Below are 11,791 nucleotides of genomic sequence, written 5' to 3'. Positions count from 1 at the left end.
ATGTTCTTGAGGAATAGTTTTTAGTTTAACAGCACAGATTCTTATCTTATAATTACCAATAACAACCAAACAGTCCCATTTGATTTGGACAGCCTCCATTAAAATTCACATGACGTATCTGAGCCGCACAACTGTTTATATACCATAACCTGAAATGTAATTGCTAATTAGTGAGCGACATTGAATGCGGTGGACCTACAGCTGAGACTCTGAGGTCGCCCCTTGCACCAAAGTTAATGGGATGGCTGTGATTACATTTAACGTGGATGAGATTCGACTATTAAAACTGCTCCCAGTAAAATAAACAAGCTCATAACTTGCTTGGCACTCTTTATTTTGGATTATTTTTTCTTTCTTTTTAGCCAAATCAGTCCAGCTTCTCTTTGTTGGGGGCGATGGGTTGATTGTTCTCAGTGTGTGCAGTTCATTTTGAAAATGTGTTGTTTCATTGTAACTGTGTGGCACAAAAATAAAGGTCACAATCACAATGCTTGTCTTCCAGTCATTGTAATGGCTTACGCTCTTAATGTTATGTTCCATGGGAGCTGAATTTCTTCAGACTTGTTAGTGAGGTGGATTAGAATCAAAAGATCCTGTTAAATTTTGTTCCTGGATCCTGATTGCTTGCAGAGTATATACAAAAGCATTTCCCAGTGCTTGCGTATATTGCCTGGTGGGGATACTTTTGAGAAAGGCTTGCAAATAAGAGGACTGCTCATCCAAAGAGCCTCAAACTCGACACTGATCCTTTAAAGTGTTGAGAAATGCACCTGCCAAAAAAGTGAAGCAGATCAAACAGTTGTCAAAATAGTGCTTTTTATGTGCTCAAATGTGAAAAACTGCTGTCTCAGACTAGGGATTTGCTGAACATTAAGTGTATGGGAGAATTGCGCTTGGATGACTGACTAAAGGCAGATGAAGAAAAAGGAAGCAGAGATTTCCTGGTTGTCAGTTGCAAACAGCATCTTTCATTAGGTGCTTTTAAAATTTTTATGTGTTGAGGTCAGGCTTGGAGAAACCCTGACAAGGTCCTCTAGAATATTTCTCAGAAAAAGCTTGGAGAGACCGTGGGAGTTTGTTTTAAAGGATGAATGTTTTTTTTTAAAGGATGCCATAATGGAAGTGTGCATATTTAATTTGATACAACAACATCTTAATACAAACTGAAAAGTGGCTTTACAGTACTTGGCAAAAGTATTTACTGCTTAAACTTTTTTTTGCATTTTGCCACATTACAGCCACAAACTTCAATGCATTTAAATTGTTGTTTTTGTTGTTGGTGTTGTTGATGTTTTTTGTGACAAACCAACAGAAAGCAATGCAAAATTAGAAGAAGGTAATGGTGGTTAATATTTGTTTTACAATCAAATTTAGAAAGTTTTGCCATATATTTGTTTTTGTAAATATTTTATTGATCAATTTTAGCTGCAATTTTCATCTCCGCTCTTTTATAGAAAATAGCTCAAGTTCAATCAGACTTTATGTTCAGCATCTGCCAATGCCAACTGGTTTTGACATAGATTCTTAGATGAATTCAAGTCTGGGCTTTGACTTTGACCCACTGAAGCTCCGGGTGTTTTTTTTAGATTTGCTGCCTTGCAGGAAGATGAACATCAAGTCTTCTGCAGCATCTCTCAGCTTTCCTTCACATATACTGTATTTAGCTCCTTCAGTCTCCCGATCACATTTGACCAGCTTTCCTCACCCTGCTGAAGAAAAGAATCACCACCACAGCATGATGCAGCCACTACCATGTTACATTGTAGGGATTGTAGTACGAAAAAGTTGATCAGACCAGAGCACATCCTTTCTACTTCTGAAGCTAACTGAATGCACTTGATTTTATTCATGGTATCATAGTGTAAAGGGATATTTTCACTTCACACTTATGCACTTGAATTCCAACAAAGCACATTCAAATTTGTGGTTATGTGGAAAAAGTTCACAAAAAGTGTGGAAAAAGTTCAAACGACATAAATATTTTGCCATGGGATTGTATTTGAGCAAAGTAAATTCACTCATGACTGAGCCGTGATACAAAAGTTCTCATTTATTGATTTATTTCACTGCATATCTGTTATTAAAACATCTGCAAAAAAAAAAAAAAATAAAGTCAACCTTACCCTCTAGGATCCTGTGTGGCACGGTTATTTCTTATCAAGATTGTTTTTAAAGCACAAAAGCATCACACAGACTTTCTTTGCATAGACTGCACCACCGTCGCTTTCCATCAGACGCCTTAACAAGGCTGCACAGCACGAAAACACTTTGACCCCTTTTAATTTGCTATCCTCCAGAGTTTCTCTTACCCAGGGGCCTCCTCCTCTGTAAATAGGAGGTAAGAGTGTGAATAATTACTTTAATTGACCTGAACCCTTTGTGATTATGATAGTTTAGCTGCCACTCTGCAGCATTTACAAACAGTTTGAAACAGAGACAGGTTGAAGGGGTAACTGAAAGCATTTTAAGCTAAGATATTGGATATTTCTGTTTTCCTCCTGACCATTTTTCATTAATGTAATATTTACAGGGTAATCTCAAGCAACGATAAAAAATACAACATGGCTGATTTTATACTTGTAACTGGTTCAAAGAGTAAATGACAAAGAGAGCATCAGTGTATGAGCTTTTTATCTCTGGCACGCAACAAATATTTAATACCTTAATGCCAAGTAATAGTGACAGTCCTTCAGGTTATGCTTATAGTTATCCGAGTTTATTCAAATGTCAGTGTTTATTTACATAATTGCTTTGAGAAGAGATATTATAAACATAAATTGGTTCTTTTTGTTGTTTGTTTGTCCAATTGAGGCTGTTTAATGATGAACCTGGTGTTGAAAGTCATCTTCTTTATCCATCAACAAAATAAACAGCAATAAACTTTCAGCCAACCTGTTCAGTGACCCAAAAACAGATGTAAATGGTAAAATGGTAAATTGACTGAACTTATGTAGCGCTTTTTCAATCATTTTGACCACTCAAAGCGCTTTACACTAGAGTCACATTCACCCATTCGCACTCACCAACGCTCACACATTTATACACCGATACGTAGATCGGTAGATGTGTTTGTACTTCACAATGCTGAGTGTTAGGCAAGGACAACACAAGAAACAACCTAAAACATACATTTCTCTCACCAGCAATGTTGCTTTTTAGTTATAGGTGGACTCTAAACTGAGGTAAATAAATCTGACTTTAAATGAGTCTTGAATTACATTGTCCATTTAAAAACACAAAAACACTTAAAATGAGTGTAAACTCTTCCTATAATCCAGTCAAGGCTTTTTGTTTTCTCCAAATAAGTCTACATGTTTTAGAAAAAAGTGCTTTTTCATATTGTTAACTCCAGAGGCTAGATGCATAAATCATGTGTGCACACACCCCTGCATATGCACACACACACAAATAAACCATACATATGCCTTCAACTACTTATGCTATGAGAATATTGAGCTGTATTTTTCAGACCACTTATTCAGCGAGTAATTTCAGTCCAATAGAATAAAGCAAAAATGAAAAAAACGTGGAGAAAATTTATCATGATTGTAAAAGGTTTTACTGGACATAAATGAGAACTAACTATCTGAATACTATACTATACTGTGTGTATATATTGCAAATAGAGGGCTTTCATTATTCATAGTACAAAAAAGGAGTTCTTTCATAATTATTAAGATTTCTGCAATAAAACTGAGAAAAGTCCCCTCAGAAAAGATTATTTAGTGATAATGTGTTATTTGCCTCAATATTTGAAAATAAGACTTTTTATGTCATCATATGAATTTAACAAAGGTATTATGTTCGATACATTTAGTTCTTTTGACATAAAAAGATTTACTTTCTTGAGATAACTTTAAATAAGTTTGCAATCATGAAACAAAAGCAAACAAAGAATTTAATACGGACAGATTTCTAAATGTGAAAATGCCCCATTAAAGATAATTGAACTAGTGTGGTACCAAACTGAAGTGTCATGATAGCGAACAATGAAACTAGGAGTACGAAAATAACCATTTGCACCACAAACAGTTAGTTAGCTCAAGATTAAAGAATATTCAGCCTGTAATCTACAGAAAATCACATTTAAATTAATAATAAAAGCAAGTAAATCCATTATTTCAAGGAAATGCATGTTGTTTTTGAGGGACAAAGAAATAAAAATGGTTTGGTTTTCTTAAGACAAACAAATATTCAACTTGTGACTTTGGAAAAAAAATCACATCCAAATTAGCTTGCAGACTAAGATAAGGCTGTTATCCCAAGAGAAAATCCCACCTTATTATCCCCAGATTTAAAAAAAAGAGTCAGTTTGTGATGTTAAGAAAATCCCATGCTAATTAATAATCTTAAGTAAATTTGTACTTAGCTTCCATGAAAATGAAGGATTTGGTAGTCTAGAGAAAGTAATTCATATGCTTTTATGAGTACAAACCCATACAGCCATGAGTGTGCACATCTTTATGCATCTAGCCCAAGATTTTCAGTGAAGTTTCACAGAAAAAAGACAAACTACTGAGGGAAATTACCAGCAATTTCTGTTTGATGTGATAATAATGTGGTTGTCTGAGGCTTGAAAGAAAGACAAAAACCCATTTCATGTTCATCGAGTTGCTCTCAGAAGGTTTTCAAAGAAGAGGTTCAAAGTCAGGTCCAAAGTAATTCCTGAAGTCTTCAGAGATATCAAGTGTAATACTCACAAGGAGGTCTTTTATTCTACTAAAGCGTCCAGCTATCCGCAACACACTTATAGCCTTGATCCACGTTCAGCTGTCCGATGTCTGAGGCGATTCTGGTCTTTTAAAAGAAGTCCGGAGACAGCAGCACCTGTCAAGTGGTGTATTTCAGTTTTGGAGTCTGTGAGTTACAAGAGAGGCTAGACAGCGAAGGAATCCCAGCAGTCGTAGCGCTGCCCTGGCTCTCCACAAACACTGGGTCCAGACAAGCAACTTTGGCAGCAAAGAAAGCGTGAATACAGTGAAGAACAGCAAAGAGGTTTGAGAACTCCAGCTCCTAAACGAAAGCAGAAAATCAAACATTTACAGTTAAAACCAGATATTTACACAAACTGTATAAAATACCCCAAAGACTTGTTTTGCCTCAGTGTAATGAAATTAAATTGCTTTTTTTTTTACTTTTAGGTCAGTTAGGAACAGAAAAATTATTTTCCAAGAGCTCAATGGCAGAATAATAACAAGGACTTGACAAAGACATCCACAATTTTCTCACGATAGTTTGGTGGAGACTTGGGCCATTCCTGCGGACAAAACTGGTGCGACTAAGTGAAGTTCGTAGGCCACCAAGCACCTTTTCTGCCTACAAACTTTTAATGGGACTGAGCAGGGTCCCATTTAGGGTTTTGTGATGATCACTCTACAAAACACCAAGTTCAATCATCTGATTATTCTATCAGTAATTTTAATGTATGCAAGTGCCAAATTTAAAAAAAAGTCATTAATAAATTATCTGAAAATTTCCATTATGCTGTTATATATTTAGGAATAAAAAGAAACATTTTGGTAATCTTAAAAAAATCTAAAATGGGAAAAACATTTCTCTGATTTAGTGTCAACAAGGAGAAAATGCCTTTTTAAATAAGGCATATACTGTATACTGTTAGTTTTTAAATAAACTAGATAGTTTATTTAAAAACAAACTAAAAATAGTTTGTTTCATGGTTCAATTTGTATAATCCTGTAAAACCAGACTCACCTTTGCTTCAATAGACTTGGATTCTGGATTTTGGAATAAAAATTTGATCTTGCTCTTTCCGTCATCAGATGATCCTTTTAGCTGGGAGAATTTGTATCTCCACAGTACTGCCTGAAATGACAAGAAAAAGAAAACTAAATCTCCATATTAACTACAATTCAATTACAATTCAATTCTCGAGTCACTTTTTTCATAAATTATAAATGATAAAATCCTCAAGGAGCTGACTGGAAATGAGGCACATCAGCAGATTAGTCAAGTACAATCCATTGTGAGAGATGAATGTGCTGTTGCTGCCAGTGGAAAAAATGTGAGAAGTCGCAGCACAATTTAATATGAAGTAGCGCTTCGGTGACTCAATTAGTGCTAAAATCAGTAAACAAAAGCTTCCCAGTGAGTCAGTTTTCAGGCTCCTCAGGTGGACAGTGAGCTGTACTTTCCACATGACTATGTCACAGTGTGCGCACGCTGTTGGACAGTGAAAACTGCTTCTGGGACTGTAGGAATAACTTTGACAATTTGGTTAAATGTGGTCTGAAAAATTATGCTTTAACGCGACATGTGCGTTAGATGTTTTTTAAAACCGGCTTTCTTGTAAAAATCTACAGCGGGTAATAACCAAGCATAATCAGAGAGCATCAGAAGTGTCACCTCATCTATTTTGCCTTTGAAATTCATTCATGCTAATCTTGTCAGAGGTAATGACAGAGTATTATCTTGTCCTCAATGCCAATCACAGGAACTTTATCAGGAAGATTTAGAAGGTGATGCTCTAAAATGCCAGTCATCTGCAGCGCTCAACTTATCGCAGCAGTGGAACTACAGCTTTGAACTATGCTATAGCTTTTCATTATCTTTATTTTATGCTACAGACTAATTTTTTTAAGTCTGTTAGCTGCTATTTTTTCATGCATGTAGGAGGAATCTTGAATGCAAGTTCAACATGTTTTCATAGGATTCGTTTTAATATCGTTGCTTATATGTACAGTTCTTCTATCAAATGACGTTTGTGCTTCAGCTATGATATTGCATGGCAACAAACCATCTTTATATTAACCTGGCATATCAGTAGCATTACCATACTCTTTTTTTGTAAACAAGGAATGGACCACAAGAGAGATCTGGATATGCTGTTCTTCTGAATTTGAAAATACCAGCATTAGAAAGAAAAATAATCAATTTCATCACCTGTAGCAGTCACCCCAGTGCTATATTCATGTATCTGCCACCAATACTGGATTATTTAGCAGAAACTTGTCTGCAGTACAGCATCACTTTTTAATAACAACAATAAAGCACTCATATTATATTTAAATATTCTTAAACTAGTTTTACATCAAGTGAAGGCAGGGCAGCCTTCCCCACACAGCACATTTCATTTTCAGGGAAAATTTAAATGCTAACTAAAAGCCACTCCCCCACTGTTTTTGATATTACCCTCTTGAAGACCCCTGTAGTGGGACTGCTTTTCTCTATTAAAAAGACAAGTGGCACAATTTTTTAAGGTTTCCAAAAGTGAGAAATTCATGCTAAAACAGAGCTCACTTTTTGCAAAGTCTTATTTGTGTTGCAGCAGAGCTTTAAAGCTTCACCATGAAAACTACAATGTTTTTCTTTAGGTAGAAGCAGAAATTTATTTATTTCTCACAAATATCTGTACTGGTGATTTTAAAAACAACACTCAGGGTTTTTGCCCTGGTGTTTTAAAAAAGTTAGTATAATGTTATCACCTGAAGCAAGAGGAAGGCTGGTATTCTTCTGGCAAGAAGAATAAATATATAAAACCAAAACCAAACAATTTAGTCAAAACAGACATTTGAGAATAATGAGCAGAATAACATATCAAAAAGTAAAGAGAGTCCCAGTGAAAGGCAAGGTTTTGAAAATCTAAATTTACAAATAATTGGAAAAAAAATCTACTGAATAAGTATCCTGGCTCAAAATCCATTATGGCAGCATATAGTAGAAGACATTATGATAATCAGGACTAAAACTGTCATTCTGCACTTCTCATGGTTTATCTAATCACATCACTGACTCATGTTTAAACTTCTGTTGTCGAACATGATGCATATTCAATGTATATAATGTAGAGTCTTTCACCACTACACCACCTTGTCACGGAGGAACAGAAAGTTGTATTGTTTCTTTACTCAGAATTTAAACCTGCTTAAGTGTGACTTTTGACCTGAGACAAAATAAAATGGACGTAATGTCACATGAGTTTAAATGAATGGACTTGATATTTCTCGCTTTCCTCTTGATTTTGGTATAAAATTCTCCAGTTGGTCTACAAATTTTGAGACACAATTTAAACAATGGTAAAATAATCTTTCATTGTTTCTCTGTTTTACTGTGTCACAAAGTTTGGCATCAGAAGGCCCAAAAAGCATAAATCATATGTGATGATGCCTCAGAGACATTTTAAGTTTTAAATCCAAACCATAAAATCGAATAATAATTAAGTAGATTACAAACACAGAATACTGAAGGAAAAAGATACAACTGCAATCTTCACCCCACACTTTGATGTGCTTGGCTGATCACTGGCTTGGCAGGCTCTGCTTCCCGAGGGAAAAGAACACACATTTGATTGGCAGAAACAAATTCATTACTGCGTGAGATCACATTCACCTTAGGATCCATCTATCTTTACAGGCTCCAAGCTATTCATTTGAAGCCAACACAAAGACTAAGATCAGTCAGCATCCTATAGTAGCAGCTAGTTGCGAGCTGAATCAACAATGTTAGCTTGTATTTGCAGAGTGACTGTGAGCAGGGTCTGCAAATTTAATTTATGTATTCTCAAGATCTAGAAAAACACAAGAAAAGAAAATAAACATCCATGTCTGAGAAATTGGAATTTGAAATTATAGCATGAGAGAAGCAGGAACCCTGTGTTGTTATTCCTAAATCCTCTGGTCAGCTCAGGTTCTGCTATTAGTTTGACACACTTCACGTTTTCCAAAGGGTGTAATAAATCAAGAGTGTACCTTGGTTGGTTTAAACATTTAACAGAAATTTACAAAAAAAACTGTCATGTCTGAAGTTAAATCAGAAAAAAAAATATTTCTATTTGCTAAAATGACTGAAAAGATCTCAGAACTCTATTATTAATATCGTTAAAATGAGATATTTACATACTATTATTATCCTGAGTTGTCTGTGTGTGGTCGTCTTGTTTAGGATCCCTCCTTTATTTCTGCATCTTAAATCTTACCATTTCAGTTTTCTCTTTGTTAGTTCTTTTCTGGCTGTATTTTCATTTGTACATTTAGATTGAGGCATCTTAAATGAGTGTTTCTTATTGTTAACTGTTTATGATAGTTTCGGGTTTTCTCCCCTGAAGTTTTATGGTCTCCCATTTCTCCTGCTCTTTTTATCTTCCTCCCTCAGCGTGCCAGCTTGCTTCTCAGCACAGCTGTTCTCAATCACCTCGTTCTCCTCTGCGTGCTTACTCTCTCAGCTGTTCTCATTTCCATCTGATTAGGCTTTTAGGTTGCATTGTCATTTCTACCTTTGCCTCAGTAGCTTCCAATCTTTGTTGTTTTGCCGTTGCTTTCTGTTGTTCAGAGTTGCTCATCTGTGGCATGTATCTGGTTCCCTGCAGACCGTCTCTGTAAGTGTTTTTGTTTTTTAATTAGCATGCATATTATGACTATGCCCAGTTTTTGTCTGCAATTTTGTCCAACCTATACAACACCAAGCATACTACATTTCCTCAACATTTTGTAGCATTGCCTTTGAACTATATGACTTGGATCAAATGTTTCGGATTTTTCTTCCACAAGTTTCTCACAACAGTCTCCTAGAGTTCTGGCTCATTTCTCCAGACAGAACCAGTGGAGCTAAATCAGCCTAGCTCTTACACATCTTTTCAGATCTGTCTACAAATTCTCTATCGGACTGAAATTAGGGATTTGTGGTGACCATGCCAAAACATTGACTTCCTTGTCCTTAAACACTTCAAGGACAACAACCATAGCCACTTTGGCTTTATTGGATTATTGCCCAATTAGAACAAAAATCTATGCCCAAGTTTTACCTTCCTAGTTGATGTTTTTAGATGTTGCATTAATATTTCCACATAATGTTATTTCCTCATAATGTCATCTATTTTATGAGATGAAATAGTTTCTCCTGAAGAAAAACAGGATGATGCTGCTGACATACTTCACAGTTGGGAAGGTGTTTCCTGACATAAGTGTCTACTTTTTTCTCCAAATGTAACTGTGCTCATTATAGCCATTAAGTTTTGTCTGGTTTTAACTTCATTCGGTATATATAAACCTCTAGTTTCAACTGTATCAACAATAAAACACTTATTTTTAAGCTATGCAGGACAGTGTGGAGAATCAACTGCTGATATTCTGTGCTCTAGTGTTTTCTTATGTCTAAAGAGTCTGCAGTGTCCAAATGGAAGACAAGAAGTAAACAAAAATCTCAATCACAACACATGCAATCTGTGATGGCTATCACTGGAAAATTTATATTTATCATAAAATTGTACAAAAAAAAATCTGGATTTTATTTTATGTTTACTAATCACATGAGAAATTATGCTCGACAATTATACCAGAAGTAGCCACTTCAATATTGGAGTAAAAACTTCCACTGACAACACTGTATGCTACTTCAAAGAAGAAAATCAAGCCAGAACAAAACACTTAACAAGAAATTTACTATCCTGCTAATATTCTTTTGGGGAACATTTTATTCTGATATTAATGTGGATGTATCTAATTCCTAAGACAATGCACTACAATAAATGTTGAAGAGCTCTAGGAGGTCTAAAGAGTACAACTAATTAGATGCAGTCTAAGGACCCCCCAGGTCCCCGTCACATTTACTATCCATGGGTCTCACCAGAGGAAAGCAGAACCACAGAAGGGCCACCCTGAAGTCAAGGATCTACTGCTCTCATCTCACTGCCAGACACCCCCAGATTCCCCAGTCTGTCAAAATGGCTTAAGCAACATGATGCTATATTACACTATTTTAGCAGGGAAGTTATTACTTTTTATAGTAAGTACTGATTCTTTTCATTTTTTAAAGAGAAAAGCTGTCAAGGTTTTGTTAAAGTAGCCTAACACCGATTGAATCATTTTTGATGTCAGTGTTCTCATGTTGAGCACCATGTAGATTTTAGCAATGCATTTTTTCCCCATTTGTACAGCATTTAAAATGTACAAACAGGATTTTACAGTCATCATATACCTTACTAGTTACATCTTGCTATGACCATACGAGAATTCTTTTGTCTTGAGAACTATCTTAATTCTCAAGGACATAGATTCAACAAGGTGTTTTATAACATTGCTGAGATTTTGCACTATGTTGACATGTTGACATCATATAGATGCTATAGATTTACAAAGCAAGTCTCCTTGCGCCCTGCTGGGTTGAGATCTGGTTACTGTGAAGGCCATTGGAGGACATTACATGTTCAAGAATCTATATCTATATGTATAGGGAGTCCCTCACTCATGCAAGCAAGCATGTTATCAGGAGCGAGATGTGAGTTTATTGAAGACCAACTCTAAGTATTGGGTCAGGAATATATGAGAATAAATTATAAGTCTATGCATAATTGTGTCAGTGCGTTGTCTGAACATAGTATTTCTTAGTCAACGAGAGAGCAGCATTTTGAGGCTGCCTGCTGAAACTAAAGCATGGGTAAAATAAATAAAATGCTTGTTATCTTTCCTAACTTTGTAGCAATAAAGAATTTTGTATTAACTTTACATCCAACTCAAAGTCGGTATTGTCTGAATACAATGCCACAGTTTAGCACATAACTTCATTGAGCTGTTCTAGTTTACATATTTTATGCAACACATTACACAGTAGTAAGTACCATATGCATGCATTGATTCATCTGCCCACTCGCTTTGTGTTCATCTTTTAAAGGTCAGAGATGAGCTTACTTGATTCTCATGTGTGTGAGCACAGAAGAGGACCGCAGACATGAGAGGAAAAACTCCAAACAAAAGCACTGGCAGAGAGATGGTGGTGGAGATTAACCATAAATATTTTATCCAGTGTTATCTTTGCTTTGTATGTTGTCCATGTGGAAACA

General features: G+C 35.7%; 1 protein-coding gene across 1 annotated transcript in view; it reads right to left on the bottom strand.

The window, feature by feature from the left end:
* Positions 1-2,079: 2,079 nt before the first annotated feature.
* sntg1 (syntrophin gamma 1) overlaps positions 2,080-11,791 on the bottom strand; it is a 63,674-nt gene continuing 53,962 nt past the window's right edge. Inside the window, exons 18-19 of the mRNA XM_023336198.1 lie at positions 5,713-5,823; positions 2,080-5,013 (exon numbers count right to left, since the gene is read on the bottom strand). Coding sequence (XP_023191966.1) covers positions 4,831-5,013; positions 5,713-5,823 — 294 coding nt within the window. The 3' untranslated portion in view covers positions 2,080-4,830. The remainder of the gene's footprint in view (positions 5,014-5,712; positions 5,824-11,791) is intronic.

Source organism: Xiphophorus maculatus, chromosome 6 (genome assembly GCF_002775205.1).
Source record: "Xiphophorus maculatus strain JP 163 A chromosome 6, X_maculatus-5.0-male, whole genome shotgun sequence".
Classification (NCBI taxonomy): Eukaryota; Metazoa; Chordata; class Actinopteri; order Cyprinodontiformes; family Poeciliidae; genus Xiphophorus; species Xiphophorus maculatus.
Note: the sequence above shows the minus strand (reverse complement) of the source record. Positions and strands in the feature narration are given on the sequence as shown.